Genomic DNA, 20,393 nt, shown 5'->3' on the forward strand with positions numbered 1-20,393 from the left:
GGTGATTGGGTCATGTTTAAGTCCATAGATAGAGTTAAGAAAGGCCTATCTAAGTTTTCACTTCCTACCCAAGTACTTAAGGTGTCCAAAGGTTCTTTATTTTTAGATAAAAGAGGGTGGCGTAATAAACGTTCACTTGTTAAGTTAACCTCTGAACAAGCCAAGAGCATCCTTAGAACCAAGAGTGAAAATGGAAATCATTCTTGTTCTTTTCTTGATTTACCACAGTTGGAATTTCCAACTTCTAATGATACCACTTCTCCTTCTCAAGTCACCCAAGTTTCAAATGAGGAAGTTTCACCTTCACTTGAGGCTTCACTTCCTGTTCCTGACAATTTTGAGAATGATGACACCTTTACTCAAGTTACTGATGGTACATCTAGAACTCATAGGAACTGCTCCTTTCCCACTCGCTTTAGAGATTATTATTTTTGTTAAGTTTCATTTCTTTAAGTTAAGTTTTCTTTCAGTTTCTTTATTTGGTGAGAAGGGAGGAGATGTGGAGTTCATAGAGTTTAGTAAGTGTTCTTCTAATGTTCACGTGCATTATGTTCTTATGTTACTCACGTGCATTATGTTCTTATGATGTATTCTATCACGCGCGTCTCTTGAAGAATGTTATCTTTCAAGAGACGCATCTCTCGTGACACTTCTTGCCTGTAAGCTTCAACTGTAAGTTTGTCACTTCTACAGTTGGAGTTTACTAAGTGCGGATGTGCTCCTGTGGTGTGCTTTTGGTTTATGGTAATAAACCTTACCTAACGACTTATACAACGTCTCCTGACTCTTCTTACCAGCAAAGAAACCAAATACTTTACAATGTCCATCTCGCAACTGTGCAAAAATATGGAACAGGGTACCTGTAAAGCTGTGCTGAAAAAGAAATTAAAAATTATTCGGAACGTTCGCAACCCTTGTGCAATTTGACATGCAGAGCATAGAGCTATATTTTAAGCAATCACTCACATTAGGAAATAAAGACTAGAATGGTATCATAAATGAGGAGGAAATCCTGATTTAGTTGATATTAGAAAGTAGGCTTTATTCCAGAGTAAGTAACCCACGACCAGCATAGAAGAATAACTGGATCACAATAACTGTGACATTGGAATCATCACATTCTAAGAATATCTATGACATACATAAGAACCACATGAAAGATTCCTCATGAAAGATTCTTTAAAGAAACAGTATAAATTAATAATCATACATACTACAAATGGTCAGTTTAGTTTGATGGAGTCTTCATCAGGTCTCCATGATTGTACAAAACTGGGTGATTCCTATGAGGCCATCGTTGTTTGGCATCTTAATTGAGAATTCTATGCATCGCACTGATGTACACTATCCTACCTATACAGTACTATTTACTTTAAAACGAATATATTTATTGGATTAATTGTTAATATCAATGAAATATTGATCTATTGGCTTATTTTTTAAATGAATAAAATAATAACTTTATGAAACTCGGATTGAATGTGCTAATTTCTGGGGGTCATAATTCGTATATATCTAAAAATGTGCGATTGTAGTGGGTGAAATAAAACAATTCGTAAATTCGTGGGCAGTACTTCAAGCTTTTGATTGTGGTATACAACCAATGGAACAAGAGCATAGTCATGAGTTTGCTTAATACAAAATGTTATTTCTATGACTTTGAGGCAGTGACCTGCAAGCTTGTGTTTGCATCCTCTATTAAATAACTGTTTTCTCAGTGGGCTGTTTTGTCAATATCCACGCACTGTCTATAAACACACACAATTGTGAATAAAAAAACGACCACATTATTGAAATATTTTATTTAATAATTGAGTTTAGCATTACACAGAAACTAAAAAATAGGCAAAAAACTGTTATTTGTCACCCTTCCTCCACACCCCACAACAACATGCCCCTGAAATTTGGTAACAGCGCTTGATGCACTGGTACAACTTTGATAACTAAATGAATTAAGAAACCCGGCTGTCAACTCCATCTTTCAAATAGAAAACAGAGGGTAGTCAATAGCTACTAAAATATTTAGCTGAACATGAATGAGGGTACACTGGCTACCAAGGCTTGCAAACTGTAAGGCCAACAGAGAAGTAAAACCATAATATTTGTTCAATACTTGAACCACCGTGTTTTTGTCACATTGAACAAACTACTAAAAAAAACACACACACAAATGTTGTAGTGAGCGTAAGTAAAAAATTAAAAGGCTGAGTAACTCGTTTCCTTCTGAAGTTCAATGGTTTCTTTTCTGTACGGTATATACAACTTAAATAAAAGGATAATAGCAACAACACAAAGATAAGCACTTTACAATAGTACGTGGTGAATAGCACATCATCCGGACCTGGATTCACTGCACTTATATGGCAAGTTAGAACAACTGTATTCCAGTCTTGATCCGATGAAGGTCGGCTTGTGTCCAATGCAGTCCTTCTGAAGCCCTAAACTCTCCAGCTCTACAGATCAAAGAAAAGTTCTGCATTACTCAACATATAGCACTTTACACAGTAATGCTTGTTAGTCCGCTAACAACTGAGTTTGGCTGAATAAAGCTTGACAAATCGGTATCAATGACCAGACTAATGTTATCATTTGGTAATGAATGTTATTTGCAAGAACCATTTTTAAATGAAGACATACAAATGTCAAGAAAAATCATAGATTAGATAATCATTTGAGTTAACGAGAAATGGAAAGAACAAATTACTTACCACTGTCAAACGCTCTTTCTGGTGCATCCTCCATCTAACTACAGATTCCTTATTTTAGGAATATCCCCAGGTGCCAGACTGGAACTAGAGAATTTTCTCATTAGTGCTCCTGCATACTGATGGGTGGAACCATGTGGCTCCATACCGTCCCTGCATATAAATGCCACTCGTGTGCTAAAGCCAGTTTCTCAGCTTTCTCCTGTTATGCCCTCGGCAAAGGGCTAAGAAAAATTGGCAAAATCTATCCTAGAGACTTATTGTGACGTTCAGGAATCTTCTGCATAGAATGTAGAGCTGAGAAGACAGCGAGGAATCTGTGGTTAGGTCGAGTATCCACTAGAAAGAGTGTTACCAATTAGAAGTAACTTGTAACAGCAGATTCCTTAATTTTAGAATAGATATCACAACTATACCTCCTCAACAGGTGGCATGTTCTGGGGAGTGGACTCAGAACAGAAAGTCATGCAGGACCAAGTGGGCAAAATGGCCTACCAGTCAGAGCGGACTGTTAAGGCAGTAGTGTCCTGAAGAAGGTGGTCCTTTATACATTGAATGTAACCACCGAAACGCATCAACGCCTGTGTCAATTAAGGAATCCAAAAAAGCCAAGGAATTTCTAGATACAAGGGACACCCCTGTACAAGTGGTTCCGTGTCAATCATATAGGGCTAAGGGATCCGCCTGATGTTTAATCAGATAACTATAGCTGCTGCTTCATTGGGGTCATATACTGTATGCACTGTTTTATGATTGTGCCTTCTGTTTTATATTGTGCTTTTACTATTTTGTATTGTGGGACCACACACAGTGGAATGTATAAACTGTATAAAATGTTTTAATATTTTGTTTGTATGTACCTTTTGGAAAAACTTTTCTGAAATTTTAAACTTAGAGACATAAGGGGAATTTTTTTTATAAATAAAACAGTATAAGCATTGCATTTCAGCGCGGAGAAGTGTACTTGAGTTCGGTGTTGGCTCATTGGCAAAATGGTGTGTAAGATGTGACATTTGAGTGCTAAAAGATTTAAGTATAGTGTGAAGCCTTGATAATTTTCCTCCAGGGATCTTTCCACTTGGCTTAAGGTGAATATGTGCACAGACGCCAATGTCACAGCCTGGCACCCCTCTTGCTAATGAACTTCGGAGAGGCCTTAGCCCATGTGGAATAGGCTTGTATGCCCTAAAAGGGTTGCTTCCGGCTAGCTCATAGGAGATTTTGTTGCAAAGGAGTAGCCAACTTGACGGGATCCTTTTTTGGGAGCATGGTCTGGTCACAGACTAAGATGGCCACGCCCTAATGAGCTCCACATGCTGGAGTGTTCCCACAGATGGAGGAAGAACTAATGGCTGTGGGAACCGCATCCTTATCGGCTCAGGTTACCTCCTTGCCCTCGCGATGCCACTGGGAGGTCCTGGCCACTTTATCGAGCCCCAAAGATGCCAAGCTCCAGCTGCCTTCTCTGCGGCATCACAGGAAGGCCCATGCCTCCATAAGCGTCCTCAATTTTGTACAGGCCACGCAGCTTCACCGCGGACCACCAGGAGCTGTTTAGTCTCTGAGGGACTTACTGGCTTGTTAGTCAAATATGGCACCTTATAAAAATAAATCACCACAACAAAAAGGAATAAGCCGTTGTTTCAACATATATACAGCCGAAAAGAGCACTCAGCAGGAACAGCATCAGAACAGTAAAGAAGATATTGCATGCCTGACTTACTTCTGCTTCACTTTTTGAACTTTAGCTGTAGCCCAGTTAGAGATATTTCAGGAAAAATGTTTAAAAAAAAAAAAAAAGCTTAGACCGATTCCCCCGTGCAGATAAGACAATAATGTGGACCTGTGGAAATAGTGGCAGCAGGGGTTCTTTGACAGAAGATTTAAAACAACTACAACAAAAGGGTGGATAATACCTTTATTGTGTTGATTCTGGATATATGATCCAAGCCAGTCAATACACACCCAAAAGGATTTGAGTAAACACCCAGCCTTTGTGAAATAGAAAAGAGTGGTTGAGCACTCTCTCATATTTCATTGATCAAGAGCAGTTCAGACTACTAATTGTTCCTCTTGCAAATCGTTAGAACTAAAGTAGGAAGACGTTTAACCCCCCTTTAGCTGCTTCAACGTGCCCGAGACGTCACTCACCTGCCGCTTGCTTAACAGCCGCACAAGAGGACCTGCAAAACTGGGGCACGCAGCGTCCTTAACCCCCGACGGGCCTAGTGGCTTCACCGTGGCCTACCAGATACCATTCGACAACATTCGCCTCGTCATACCTTACCCTCCTGGAGCTGCCAGGTCACCTCCAGCTGCAGTCGGGGGCCCGCCTCGCCCTTCAGACCTTGGGATCTTCAGTGAGTAGCTTGCAGCGCTGGACCCGTTGGCCACAGGAGTGCCTACCCTCTCACTACACCTCCCTTCTTGGCCCACCCTACTGATGCCTACAAGATTCCTGGCTGTCTGAATACTCATTTGGACTTCGTGGAACCATGGTCACCAAAGAATAGAGCAGCTGTGTAACCCGAACATAGAGGCCTTGCGCCCCCTCAAACATTCTGTGGCATCTGACCGCTGGCGTCTAGTAGGTCCTGAAACAGACATTGGCAACGCTTGTGATCTCCAGTGTTTGAGGTCGGAGTAAACCCTGAGGGGCGGCTGAACAGTTTCCCTTGGAGCAGCTCTGGATGGATTTGGGGTGTGCAGCTTGAACTGAACAACACTACTTCGATATGTCACCCTTCAGGCTTATCTGTCCATGAATGGTCCATCCTCACTGAGCGGCACTACAGGAAGTGGTTCATCTGTTGGCCACAACCTGTACCGCCACGCTGGGTGACCGGACTTGTCTCTTCCTCGCTTCCAACTCGCTGATGCCCTCCAATAAATTTGCCAGCAAGACCTTTCGCCAGCTGCTCATCACGGAGGTGATCTCCCAACTACATTCCATGGCGACGTCTACTGCCTCGGCTACTGTGGCCACCCCATCCGCAGCCGGATACTACAATGGACCACACTTTGCAGGAGGTAGGTCGCCGCTTGGACTCCAAGATATTGGACCTCACCATTGAGACTAAATCCATACGATCTGACATTGCAGGCTTTCAGGAGGGGGTGGAGCATGGTCTCTCGACCGCATAAGAACGTCTCAACTGCATCCCGGATAGAGACCAGGAACTCGGGCACCTGAAGAACAAGCTCACAGCCCTGGAAGATAGAAGACGAAGGGACAATGTCTGGTTTTTCAGATTTCCTGATTATGCATAGGGCTCGGATGTCAGGGGCTTCCTCCGGGAACTTCTCCCTGTGCTCACGGGGCTGAACTTCTCTCCTCCCCTGGAAATACAGCGGGCTCATCGTGTGGCCCTCCCATCGCTTGGCTACATCAGACCGGCCAGACCCTCTTATTGCCTGCTTTCCTCGTCATGAGCAGGTATGACAACTCCTGACCCCAGCCTGTTTCAGGGTACACACACTTATGAGGGGTATGAAATTTGCATAGCCACTGCCATCTCTCGGGTGGCCAACGACAAGAGGAAGGCCTTCTTGGCTTTGCGGCCCCACTTACGGAAACTGGGTATCAAATTTGGACTGTTTGAACCTGCCCCTATGGGGATCCCGAAGGATTGCAGGTCCAAGGACTTTTCCAACCTGGGGTCACTGCGCTCCTTTCTGCATAGACTCTGTAAGCAAAAGATGAAGTATACACCGTCGGATTCATCTGCTGAACCCCACCCATCAGGCAAATTACACCCCCCGCCCCTCACATCTGGTGAAAATTGGATTCCTGGTGAGGGCAGGGAGCTGGACCGCCTGGCCAGTTCCCAGGATTAAAGGACATGGCCTTCAAAGAACTGGATGCTCTTCCTCAGGACAGGGGCCATGACAAATCCTGCTCTCTACTGAAACCCAATCAGCCCAGTGTCTGAGACACACACTTTCTTGCCCATTATTGTTGTTGGTTTTTTTTATGCACCGGCCACTGCACGTAGAGGCCTCCAGAACTCTCAGAATGAACGGCTGAGTATAATACTACTGTCAACATGCCTCTCTCTTACTCTGTATAAAAGCTGTGTCGTATCATGCCTATTCATCTTCAGTTGTATTTTGCAGTGTTTTGCTATGCATTGCAATGTTAGGTCTGCCTTGTCGTTTCAATCACCGCTGTTTCATTTATTGCTGCGGTTACACCTCCTTTTTGCCCCCATGGTGTGCTTCCTGGGTCCAGGGCCTTATAGCTGAGCCTTCTGTTTCCCTCGCCCCCCTGTTCATCACCACAACTGCTGCTGTTCATGCCCTCTTTTCTTTCCTTTCCTCCCCTCCCAGCCAGTTTTTGGGATTGCTGGCCCCCGACGCTCTCCCCCTCTCTTTCCAGCCCCATGGCTCTGTCACTGACCTGATTCATTATCACTAGCTCAATCTGCCCCTCTTCACTGGAACACTGAAATGCCTGGCCTCCCAGGCTTAGACCCGCAGTACACAGTCACCGGCTTCCCCAGAGGCTTCTTCCCTCCATTCCTAGCCATCTAATTCCCCTTTCTTTTCCTTCTTACTCCAACCATCATTTATTTTACCTTAGTCTTCCCCTAATTTAAGCGTCAAGCACTTGCTTAGGGCTACCTGCCCAGGGCTACCTGCCCACGCTCAAGGAGTTCTTAATTTCCTTTTCTCTTTTCTTCCACCTTTTTTCATTTTGCTTTTCTTCCTTTTCTCTTCCCCCTCTATTTTTAATCCTGCTCTCTTCCGTCCCTTTTCACTGGCCCCAAACCCCCACCTCTGACGCTCCATTGCCATGATGGCCAACATTGCTCCAGCACCCCCTAACCCCTGCAGGTACTCTCCTGGAATGTTAATGGCTTGACACATTTTATAAAACACTAGCTTACCCGTCGCGCATTGCTGTGATCTCAGAAGAAAGGAAATTTGAGGAACCTTGTTATGATAACATTCAATTTACATTGTGTCATTTTTTTTTAAACTTATTCATTTTAATATGGAAATTATTTTAAGGAGTTATTTTAATTCTGTTTATTTATTCGAGTGCTGTGGATACACGGTATTTTTTGTTTTTCCGTCTGGTGCGTACACGAATAAATCAGAAGGTTTTCCGACGCGTGAGCTGTCCACATACAGTTGTCCATGTGAGAAGCACGGATTCTCCAAATCTAGTCCACACACTTGCAGCGATTGTCCTTGTGCTTTGTTGATGGTCATTGCAAAAGCGAGTCGCACCGGAAACTGTAAACGTTGCGTACACGAATAAATCAAAAGGTTTTCCGACGCGTGAGCTGGCCACATACAGTTGTCCATGTGAGAAGCACGGATTCTCCAAATCTAGTCCACACACTTGCAGCGATTGTCCTTGCGCTTTGTTGATGGACATTGCAAAAGCGAGTCGCACCGTAAACTGTAAACGTTCAGTATTAGAAAGATTATGAGGGCCCTGGGTGGCCGATATTTAACAATTTTTTTTTTTTGCCAGAAACCTTCGCGGGAGTGTACTCAACAACTTACCAAAGTTTCATGCCAATCGGATGAATGGTGTAGTAATACATAAAGGACAAATGGACATACTTTGGTTTTTATATATATAGATAAGAAGGTGTTTTCTTATCTGCAGTCCAAGCGAGTTGACGTGGCAGTCTTTCAAGAAACCCAACCCTCTCATGTGGAGTCCGAAAAGTTGCGTCATGATTAGGTGGGGTGGGTAGTTCACAGAAGTTGCCCGGTGGCGCCAGCATACGGCCTTGGGCAAACAAGAGAGTGCTGCGTCATGATTCTTTTACGCAGATCCCTGCCTTTCACTATCCTTAATACATGGACGGATCCAGATTTATTTTATTTTTGGAGTTTTCTATAGCGCTGGCCAGACCCGAGGGTATCGGAGCGCTTTACAGTCGAGCTGGAGAGAGCAGTTGCAAAATAATATATCAAGGAGAGGAGATACATGTAAGATCAAGGATTAACATTGTTAATTGGCGCCTGAGGGGCGAGTTTGAGGTAGTGGGTTAGAGGTAGTCATAGTTGCAGGGTGAGCTGCTGAGGTAGAGTTCGGGAATGCACGGTTGAGGTAGAGTGTTTTGAGGCGTCTCTTGAAATCTTGAAATGAGGACGTAGTCCTGATGTCAACTGGGATGGAGTTCCAGATTTTTGGGGCGTTGCCGGTAAACGAGCGCGTTGCAGTTTTTTGTTTCCGGGTTTTCATGGGGATGAGTAGTAGGGTGTTCGAGCTTCTGAGGTTTCTGGACTGGCCCGCTTTCCTGAGCTTGGAGGCAAGGTATTCCGGTTTCCCTGTGTGCAAGGCTTTGTGCGTCAGACAAGCCGTTCTGAAGCTGGCGCGCATTTCCATTGGGAGCCATTTTAAGTCTTTAAGTGCTGGGGAAATGTGGTCGAATTTCTTTGCCCCTGAGACCATTCTGGCGGCTGCATTGAGGGTTGTTTTCAATGGCGCTAGGTGTGATAGGGCTGTGCCTGTTAAGGTTGCGATCCCATAGTCCAGTCTGGATAGCACCAAGGATTGGGTGGCTGTTTGGAGATCCCTCTGCGGGATGTGAGGTTTGATTTTGTTGAGGAGTTTCAGATTAAGGAAGGCGCTCTTTGCGGAGTTCTTGATGTGGTTCGTCATTGAAAGTTTATGGTCAAGGGTGATTCCGAGAGACTTTACTGAGTTAGTCAGAGTGAGATTCCCCCTGAGGGCGTCGATAGCTTCCATCCATTCTGTTATTTGGGGGTTGTCGTCCTTGTTGGAGATGAGGAGGAGTTCTGTTTTTCCTTGATTGAGTTTGAGATGGTTTTTCCCAAGCCAGGTTTGGATTTCTTTGAGCGTGTTATTGAGCTTTAGAATGTCGTTGAAGGAGGTGGTTTCTATGTAGATCTGTGTGTCATCTGCATAAAGAAGGAAGGGGATGTTTGCTTTCTTCAGTATGATGGTGAGGGGTACCATGTATATGTTGAACAGTTGCGGGGAGAGAACGGATCCTTGGGGAACCCCTCTGGTGACGGGGAGGGGGTCGGATGTGAAGGATTTTATTTTGACTCTTTGGAAGCGGTTCTGGAGGAAGGAGTCGAACCATTGCAGGACCATATCGTTAGCACCTACACTTTCCTTGAGGGACTTGATGAGGAGCTTGTGGTCAACCGTGTCGAATGCCGCTGACAGGTCGAGGAGAATGAGTAGGCTGCTGTGCCTTTGCTAAACTTTGAGTTTCCACCCAATCACGCACTGTTCACTTGGCGCTACTGCGCTTTCTGTAATTTATTCCTTTTCAATCCAGTTTAAACCACTCTTATTTGTATTTTCATGAATTTACCTTTTATTTCTTTAGTATACCCTTTTGTTGATAAATTGTCAATTCATTTTTCAACATTCATATGACTGTTTAGTTGCAAACAAAAATTCACAGTACATATTTACATTATAATTATTCATTTTTGTTTGGCACATATATTACATTTGCATTTAATCAACTTTTCTTGATTAAATTGCTAAACTTTGGCTTGGTGGCTGGACACTTTGTGTTGGCTCGGTGTTTGTGCCTAAGGGATCCAAGCGCCAATTTTTTCTGCAGTTCAACCCTCACACCATTTAAATCGGGACCTTCCACAATCTCATAGGAGAAGACTGGAACCTCGTATGGGACGCGGTACTTGACCTCACCAGCCCACTGGATGTTGGTAATAATGCGGATCAGGATGTTACTCCTGACCATGTGGATCTCTGGCGACTCTCGCACCCTGAGGACCGGGAGTATACTTTTTTTTTTTTTTAATCGCCAGGGCATGTAAGCCAGTCTAGCATTAACTACTTCTTGGTCTCCCAGCCAGTGGTTGTCCTCTCCCGGATGCTGGAGGGCGTGTTGACGACCATTTCCCAGTCCTGCTCACTCTGGACCTGGCACTTTCCTCCCCTGTCCATAAGCAATAGCATTTAAACATTTTGTGCTACTGTACTCCCCAGGGCACCTCTCTGCTCCGATCCCATATTTCCACTTATCTAGAACAGAATAGGGGGCCTGTCACTTGTCACTGGGTCTTATGGTGGCCGCTAAAGCAACTATCCGCGGCTAGCTCATGAGATGCGGCCCTTGCCAATGCCCAGAGGGCAGCCCAGCACAGGGCCCTGGAGGATGAGATCGCATCCCTCACATGCCTCTACGCTGACAATTATATCAAGAGGGGGGAATAGAACGTGGACAATTTTTACCGGGGTCCAATGTACATGTCCTATGACGTAGAAATCAACTACGCTGACAATCCCTTGTCCCCTCTTCACCCCCGTTTGGAGAAAGGCTGCATGGACATGTTCACTTCCATTAAGGTTTTATTGCATTTGTTGGACTTGGCCCTTTTTGCAGGGTCATCCCTGAACTTTTTGCCTTCCTCCTGTATTATTTATGACCTGTTATTGGTGGTTTTAGGACTCTGCGCACTTTACTACTGCTGATCAGTGCTAAAGTGCATATGCTCTCCTTGTAAATTGTTGTGATGGATTAGTGATTCCATGATTGGTTATTTGATTTACTTGTCAGACCCTAGTACAGTGCACAATGTGTGCCCAGGACCTGTAAATCAAATGCTGCTGGTGGGCTTGCAGCACTGATTGTGCCACCCACTGAAGCAGCTTGTAAAATATGGCTCAGGCCTGCCATTGCAGAGCCTGTGTGCAGTCTGGGAATGCCATGTCGACTTAGCAAGTGCACACACTTGCCAGTCCCCAACCCTTACCTTTTCTGCATGTTAGTCACCCCTAAGGTAGGCCCAAGGTACCCCTGTGGGCAGGGTGCATTGTATGTGAAATATAGGACATGCCCTGATGTGTGTGGCATGTTCTGATGATAGTGAAATACTGGCAATTTCGTTTTTCGCTTTTGCAAGGCTAGCTGTTCCCATAGGCCACAATAGTCAGTTTGATTATAACATCTTATAAACATAACTGACCCAAGGAACAAGATAGAAAAATAAAGTTTAGTATGCCTGAACTCAGAATGTTAAAAGTGCATCTTTTAGTGTGGGTGATTTTAACATTCTGCGTTTGAAAATATCACTTTTAGAAAGTAGGTATTTTCTTGCCTAACCATCCAGTGTGCCTCTGCTAGGTTTGTGTATTGCATGTCTGGCTTGTGAGTGACAGCAGCTAGGAGAGGGCTGCGGTTACAGCAGTCTGATGAGTTAGGTTTGGGCTGAATGGGACCTGGTTTGAATGTACAGTAGGGAGAGGAGATTTCCTTTCACCTGCCAGGGCCAGGTCTGCTTTCAACAATGCTGTCTCCACCTCCTGCCAGGAAGCTGCACCAGTGAGGACAGAACTGGTTTTGGCTGGGTACAGACACTCTCTGCCTTCAGAGACAAAGAATTTGTGTGTATAAAAAGGGAGACCCAGACCCCAGAACTTTAGATCACTTCTGGGAAATCAAGAGGAACCTTTGCCAAGGAGAAGAACCAGAGAAGCTGAAGGAGGATTACTGCCCTGTGCGGTTTGCTGTTTAGGGGTTGGTCTGCAGTGGTTGCTTGCTGCCAAGGAAAGGAGAAAAGTACTTTGCTGTTTGCAAACAGGAAGAGGAAGACCGCCAAGGGCTTCAAATTGAGCTTGCCTTCTGTCTGAAGTCTCAAGGACACAAACTTTACCCCCAGCTCCCCTGAATTCCCTTGCTATGAATTCCAACCTGCAAAGAGGTGCCTGCTGCTGTTTAGGACCTCTAGAGACTGTTAGTTGTTGGGAGCTGGAAGACCGACGCAACGAGGAAGAAACGTGTCGCATCTGCACCGATCCCGACACATCGCTGAGTCACGGAGAAGTCGCGTGCTGCATGCCCACCTGGTCCCGCCACTTTGCCGAGCCACGGAGAAGAAGTGCGCTGCATCCACACCGAGTCCCAACGCATCGCCGAGTAGATCGTCGCACCACCTGCCGCATGGCTGCAAATGTTTACGCATCGACCGGATCGTTGCATGGCATCAAGCCACAATTTTGTCGCATCGGACCAAGGCGCCATCTTGTCGCATCGTAACTGGAAGGCAGTAAGAAACTGACGCATCCCCTCCTCTCCGGTAAGGAACAGAAGCATTGCCTCCCCTGCGCTGCAGTAGGAAACAGGTGCGCTGCCTCCCCCGAAGCAAGGAACTGATGCATCCCCTTCCCTGCGAACCTTTTGCTTATTTTGCATATCGCATCTAAGGTATTTTGTTGGAAAAGTGTCGCATTTACAACTTGCATTGAACTGAACTATTTCTACCATTGAAGAGCCTATTTTTGATACTGTGTTGTGGATTTTTGCTGTTTGGTCTTGTTTAGATAAAGATTGGAGTGGTGTCCATTTGTAGTGTTTTCACTGTTACTGTATGTGTAATTCAGTTCCAGGTACTCGAGGGAAACAGTGTTTGTGTTCAGTTCTACTGGGATGAATGTGTTTCTGCCCTGTATTAGTATTAATGCAATTATGGCGCCCACAGGGAGTGGCTAACAAAGACTTTGTGTGAGGAATCTGTTCATTAGGATCCTTTTCACCTCATTTTTTTCAAAAGCGGGTCAATGGGTTTGACCGAATATCGAGTGGTAGGGAATGCCATATTCTTGGAGCCGATCCTGAAAAGAAGCATGTGTATTCTAGTCTGGAGACCACTAGTGATTGTACTGCTAGCTTGAAATCTGGAGGTGGCAGGAATGGTTTCACTTTCTTTAGTAGTCTGAGCTGGAATAACGCACTGCATGTGGTTGCACTGATATGTGCTAGCCTGTTTAGAATATTGTCCTGTGTTATTCCAAGAGATGTAGTGGATTCTATAATGGTAGGTTTGCTGTTGTGGGCGTCTAGGTGATTCAGCCAATCTTAGATGTGTGGGGAGCTGTTATGAGGGGACAACATAGGAATTCTGTTTTCAGAGGATTCAGCTTGATGTTTTGAGATAGGCAGGTCTGTGTTTTGACTAGAGTTTTATTTAGTTGGATGACATCCTCTAGGGAGGAAAGCTTTAAGTATAATTGTCTGTCATCTGCATACATGCCATATTCAAGGTTCATTTGAGGATTTCTGTTAGTGGCTCCATATTGAGGTTAAAGAGTGTGTGGGGAATAGTCGACCCTTGTGGGATTCTGCATCTCACAGGTGAGGCATTTGAGAGTGAGTTGCTTAATTTGATTTGTTGTGAGCGGTTCTGAACCAAGGATTCAAACCAGGAGAGCCAGTTCATGGACAGCCCCATTCTGTTTTTTAGCCATTCTAGTAGGCTGTTGTGATTGACTGTGTCAAACACCAATGAGAGGTCTAGAGGATGAGTAGGCATGAATTGCTGGGGTCTAGCATCTTAAGGGTGTCATCCATGACGTGTACAATGGCTGATACTGTGCTGTGCCCTGTTCTGAATCCTGACTGAAATTTGTCAAGTAGGTTAAATTTATTATTATGCCGACACAACTGGTGAGCAGTTGCATCACCACTTAGTTAACAGTACCTTTTCGGAACCGGAGTGACAGAATTCATTATTTTAAAGCAACATTCATTTTATAAATCACCAAAAGGTTAACCTGTGTCATCAATCCTTGCTTTGGTTATAGATCAATGAACAACCTATAATTTGTTTGAAGTTTTTAACATCAGACGCAACATTTTCAAAGTCATCCCTATCGGCCTGGTCAATGCTAGTTTTTCTTTGTATGAAGAGTCAATCAATCAATAAATCAATAAAGAGTATTTGTAAAGCGAGCTACTCACCCGCTAGGGTCTCAAGGCGCTGGGGGGGGGGGGGGCGGGGGGGTCTGCTACTGCTCGAAAAGCCAGGTCTTGAGTTGCTTCCTGAAGGAGAGATGGTCCTGGGTGAGTCGTAGGTTGGTGGGGAGGGTGTTCCAGGTCTTGGCCGCCAGGTAGGTGAAGGATCTTCCTCCGGTGGTGGTTCTGCGGATCCGTGGGACGGTGCGAGGGCGAGGCTGGCGGAGCGGAGCTTGCGGGTTGGCGTGTGGAACGTGAGGCGGTTGTTGAGGTATTCGGGGCCCAAGTCCTGGAGAGCCTTGTGTGCGTGGGTGAGGAGTCTGAACGTGATCCTCTTGCTGACGGGGAGCCAGTGCAGGTCCCTCAGGTGGGCGGAGATGTGGCTGTCGGGGGATGTCCAAGACGAGTCGTGCTGAGGCGTTCTGGATGCGCTGGAGTCTTTTCTGTAGTTTGGCGGTGGTCCCAGCGTAGAGGGCGTTCCCGTAGTCCAGACGGCTGGTGACGAGGGCCTGGGTGACCGTTTTCCTGCTTCCAGTGGGGATCCAGCGGAAGATCTTACGGAGCATGCGGAGTGTGTTGAAGCAGGAGGAGGTAACGGCGTTAACTTGCCTGGCCATCATGAGGGAGGAGTCAAGGATGAAGCCCAAGGTTGCGTGCGTGGTCCGTGGGCTTGGGTGGGGGGCCCAGAGCAGGGGGCCACCAGGAGTCATCCCAGGCGGAGATGGATGGGCCAAGGATGAGGACTTCCGTCTTGTCTGAGTTCAGTTTCAGGCGGCTGAGCTTCATCCAGTCTGCGATGTCTTTCATTCCGTCGTGGAAGCTGGCTCTGGCGGAGGTGGGGTCGTTGGTGAGGGAGAGGATCAGTTGGGTATCGTCGGCGTAGGAGATGATGTTGAGGTTGTGCTTGCGTGCGATGGCTACGAGGGGGCTCATGTAGACGTTGAAGAGGGTGGGGCTGAGCGAGGAGCCTTGAGGTACGCCGCGGATGATCTTGGTGGCTTCTGCGAGGAAGGGCGGGAGACTGACTCTTTGGGTTCTGTCGGAGAGGAAGTAGGTGATCCATTCCAGGGCCTTTCCTTGGATCTCGGCATGGCGGAGGCGGGTTGTCAGGTTGCGGTGGCAGACCGTGTCGAACGCAGCCGAAAGGTCGAGCAGGATGAGGTCGGCGGTTTCTCCGTTATCCAGCAGGGTCCGGATGTCGTCGGTGGCCGCAATGAGGGCGGTCTCGGTGCTGTGGTTCGCTCGTAATCCGGACTGCGATGGGTCGAGGGAGCCGTTCGTCTCCAGGAAGGCTGTCAGCTGTTTGTTGATGGTTTTCTCGATGACTTTTGCAGGAAAGGGGAGGAGCGAGATGGGGCAGAAGTTCTTGAGGTCAGAGGGGTCTGCGTGGGTTTCTTCAGGAGGGCGCTGATCTCTGCGTGCTTCCAGCTCTCCGGGAAGGTGGGGGATATGAAGGAGTTGTTGATGATGTCCCGAAGTTTGGGTGCGATGATGGAGTCGGCTTTGCTGAAGATGTGGTGTGGGCAGGGATCGGCTGGGGAGCCCGAGTGGATGGTGTTCATCGTGTGGGTGGTATCTTCCGTGCTGACCTGAGTCCAGGCGCACAGGGTGGTGGTGGGGGGTGTAGGTTCGGTGGTGAGGTACGAGTTCTGAGCGCCGAAGCTGTTGTGTATGTCGACGATCTTACGGTGAAAAAAGGTGGCCAGAGAGTTGCAGAGGTCTCTTATCAATGTTTTCTCGAGCGTACCTATATGAATAGACGCAGATACCCTACTTTCTTTTGCTCAGGTAACTTTTCCGGTTATCAGTTTCATTAGTATGCCGGTCCTCACAACACTAGATATTTATGTTCATATGTTTGTCAATTATAGATTCTATGAGCGTATCATTCGTACTCCATCAACATTCTTTGACCTTATGGACTGTGAAAACACGGCGCCCTAAGATATCTACGGCTTGAGGTACTTATTTCATCTAATAGCGTCGCTGTTATTTAAAGGCTGTAGCCTCCAGATAATATTCCCATTGGCGCTATCACTATATCTTTCAGCCTCTTAATATCCGGTGAAGAGACTCCATATCATCATAGTTTGTGAACCTGAACCTACGTCCATTTAAGATACGTCAGACCTTTTCAAACAGGTACTATGAGAAATAACTACCATGTGTGTCACATTAGGGAATTTTTTACCTAATTATAGCTTGTAGTATTGTCATTATCAATTCAATATATGTATCCCCATCGGTCTATCTGAAAACGTAATATATATATATAGAGAGATAGAAATTAACACATATGTTTGCATCAATTGGGCAACGTGTTGTTTATTTAATTCATCAAAAAAGTTTTTAGCATTGACTGATCTGTTGCATTAATTTTGAATTATTAGTTGTATAGATCCTAAACTATATGTTATATATATATGTGTTTCACAGGTATATGCTTGACCTGTCCGGTAAATGAAATTATCTTCCTTTGAATTGGTTGGCTGCTATCTATCCATGTAAGTTTTGTTTTTGCCAACTTATGCAAATGTCCATGTATTAGAAGTTGTATCTTTCTTGAAAAATTATAATGAATCACTATTGCGTTACTCAGAGTCTTTGAACGTGAACCCCAGAGTACTATTCAATCACCTACAAGAAAAATGTGTATCATAACACTAGCTAGACACAAGGTAGGAACTTTGGACCCTCTCATGTTAGGTCTGTGGTCATGAGATATACAATCTATGTGGAAATTATATGTGGAAATTATATGTATTATGTGTTGATGCAACTGTATTACTTAGTAGACACAGGCTGCTATAGATATATACAGCCCCTGTGGAAACCATATGTACTGTATGTTGATGCAACTATATTACTTAGTAGATACAAGCTGGTACAGAATTGTAGTTTATAATATTTTCCAGTTTTCTTTTTTATATGTAATTACAGATTTTTAATTGTGGCTCCTGAAGGCGTTTTCGCCGAAACGCGCGTCGAGTAAATTCTTCTTCATATAAAAATATGTCTGTCTTGCACTTATGACCACTTATATATTTTTTACTTGTCTGTTCCTAGTCATAATTGGGTTCCACATCCCCTTGTCTAGCATTTAGTCTGCCTAGGATTTTTTTTTGCATATATTTGGTTTACCCTGCCCTAGGAGTTCTCAATATACACTACCAAGGGGGTCCTTGTTTTTCACACCTTATCTTACCCAAGACACTGAAATGGCTTCAGACGTTCCAAAGCATGGCTGCCAGACTGACAACCACCAGACACTGTGTGCCTCCAAGCAAATAGTGCCTGCAGGCATGGAGGTACACCCTGTTTCCTGATTCAATGACAGTGATGAGGTGGGCGAGCCTTCTTCCCTCCTGTTCCCTCCTTGCAAACTCTGCCATTGACTTTTAGGCGTGCACAGAAAGAGTTGGCTTTTCTAACCTGAAAACAAGATGGCTATTCAAAAAATATCTTTGTGAACAAAAGTATCTGTCTGGGAGCTGCCCTGGATCTTTGGCACCATGAAACCCCTAGGGGTGAAAGAGCACTTATCATAACTTTACATGTCGTTAGTACGGTTTCTGGAATACCCTTGAGGAAAACACAGAGAAATGTTCATTGTTGCACCACACTGGTCCAACCTGTTTTTATGTGAAACCCCCAGGCAGCTTCTCCATTTATAAGCTACCAACATTCTTTGTAGCAAATCTAGATTTTAGTTGAATGAAAAGCAATGTCGAAGCAGACATGAGTGTGTATTAATTTCCATCAGTACACCTTCCTGTGCGTCACTATGCCATTCGGGTTTACGTTGAAGAATTCGGATACCTGCGCATTTACACATATTAAAACGTCTCATAGCAGCTGACAGAACAATTAAGTGCAAACCAGACGTCCCTGAGGGCAGCTGCGTAGAATGTTTTCAATAACCTGACTCAAGAGTGTTGATGTCACTGTGGATTTGAACCGAGATCACCTGGTTTTCCTAAATCTCTTCACCCTCCTGGCACTGCAAAGGGATGTGACGTGTTCATGCATCAACAATGTGCTCTGTATCTGCTGATAGGCGATTGAATGACTACAAGGTGGGGTGATGCAACCAAGTGTCCCAGATCAGCAAACGCCTACTGGAGAGTCCTTGCATGACGTAACTGCACTGGGGTTTCCATTGTACTGCCGGATGGCTTAAGGCCTGCTAGAATTACAATACGCTCCTGTAAGGGCAGAGATGGCATCTTTTCCGGGTAACTGAGGTCCACGCATTTCCTCCGCCTCATCAAATAGGCCACCCTTTTCTCAGTTGGGTTCTGCTTGTTTTCCAAGGGGAACCGCTGCTTCCATCTTCTAGATCTCTGCCCCAGAAGTCGTCCAAGGGGTCCCTCTGAAACTGTAGCGCTTTCATCACCTTGAGCTCTGCTCTGAAATGGACCATGCTAATATTATGCAAAGTCAAAGCAGTAACTCGGATGATTTCGTTTCTTTTACTAACAATTTAGTTTAGAAAGCTGGTCGTACCACACAGGTCTGATTTTGCTTGCTCCGTTTTCCCTCTCTCTTGTATACTGAGCTTATTTAACTTCAGAACTGGATTGTCTTAACCAGTTCGGTGTCCCATATACTGGGTGTTTATCCTGACCTCATATGCTCTGATAAGACGGTCTTTCCTGGCCGCCTACTGTTGCTTCTTTATACTGTCCAGAGCCCTTTATAAAACTCTCAATAAATAAATATATGCTGCACTACACCAACAATACACATTAGGCACAACACTAGTGTACCGGGATCGGAAACTGCACTTTGACTTTTGTTCTGCAACCGCCAAGCACACAACAAGGCTCCAAGTTACACCATGGTAACAATCTTACCATATCCACTTATCAATCCACAAACCATCTATTCAAAAGACGTTCATTTACATTTAGCCCACCAACATGCATAGAGCAGCGCATCAAAGCTACTTAATGCAGCCAGCGCTGCTGTCCCCGGAGTGCGCGGCCCACGGTTCGACCCCCAGCGCCGGAGGCAGATCATCTCAGCATCATGTGACTCTGGGCAACAGCTCACAAACAGCCAGATTCATCAAGGGAATATCGGCTCGCAAAGGGCCAGATTCTGAGAATCTGGCCCTTTGCAAGCGCAATTTTTGCATTTGGGATTCATCATCCCAAATGCAAAAATCGCAAAATGCAAAATCGCTATATTGCGAGGAATTGCATTTAAGTAATCTCAATTTGAGAACCATTTTAGAATTGCGAATTCGCAATTTTTGGCCGCTATTTACCACGAAGCCTGACTTCGTGGTAAATAGCGAAAACTTAGAAAAATGCACTTTAGTGCATTTTTCTAAGTTGTATGTTACACACACACGTCCTTTGGACATGTGTGTGAGCAACATCAGTCTACATTTTCATTTCAGGGGTGCTACAGGGTGTCCTTTGGACACCCCTGGCACCCTTGAAATCGCATCCTTATTTGCGATTGGCATATTGCTAATCGCAAATAAGGAATGACTCCCATTTATTCCTATGGGCCTTTAGGCACAAATAGGAATGAATGGGGAGTCATTCCTTATTTGCAATTAGCAATTTGCTAATTCCAAATAAGGAAGCTCTAGAAATAGATTTTTTTTTGCGATTTCTACATGAATCCCGTTTTGCGAGTCTTTAATAGCGATTCCTTAATAATCGCTATTAAGGACTCGCAAAACGGGACATTGATGAATCTGGCTGTTAATCTCCCCGAAGGCCACCAGCGCCTTAAGACCCCTGCGGGTGATTAGTTTGCGCTTTACAAATAGGTAAGATGCGTCAAAACTTAACAGTCATTCTAGTCCAAGGATGGACAATCATACACCCCAGCAGAAGGAAATGCACTTCCCGACACATAATACTCCATTCAGCTTCGCAATATGATCAGGCCTACCTCTGTAAATACATGGGTACTTTTAACCTCACGAACCAATAAGAATTACCTCTACACAATATGAAGGCAA

The 20,393-nt window shown here is 45.1% G+C and overlaps 1 protein-coding gene across 1 annotated transcript in view; it reads right to left on the minus strand.

Annotated features, from left to right (window-relative positions):
- Positions 1-1,787: 1,787 nt before the first annotated feature.
- The window catches only part of LAS1L (LAS1 like ribosome biogenesis factor), a 384,388-nt gene continuing 365,782 nt past the window's right edge, over positions 1,788-20,393 (minus strand). Inside the window, exon 13 of the mRNA XM_078640120.1 lies at positions 1,788-2,453. Coding sequence (XP_078496246.1) covers positions 2,369-2,453 — 85 coding nt within the window. The 3' untranslated portion in view covers positions 1,788-2,368. The remainder of the gene's footprint in view (positions 2,454-20,393) is intronic.

Source organism: Lissotriton helveticus, chromosome 4_2, assembly GCF_964261635.1.
Source record: "Lissotriton helveticus chromosome 4_2, aLisHel1.1, whole genome shotgun sequence".
In the NCBI taxonomy this organism is placed as follows: domain Eukaryota; kingdom Metazoa; phylum Chordata; class Amphibia; order Caudata; family Salamandridae; genus Lissotriton; species Lissotriton helveticus.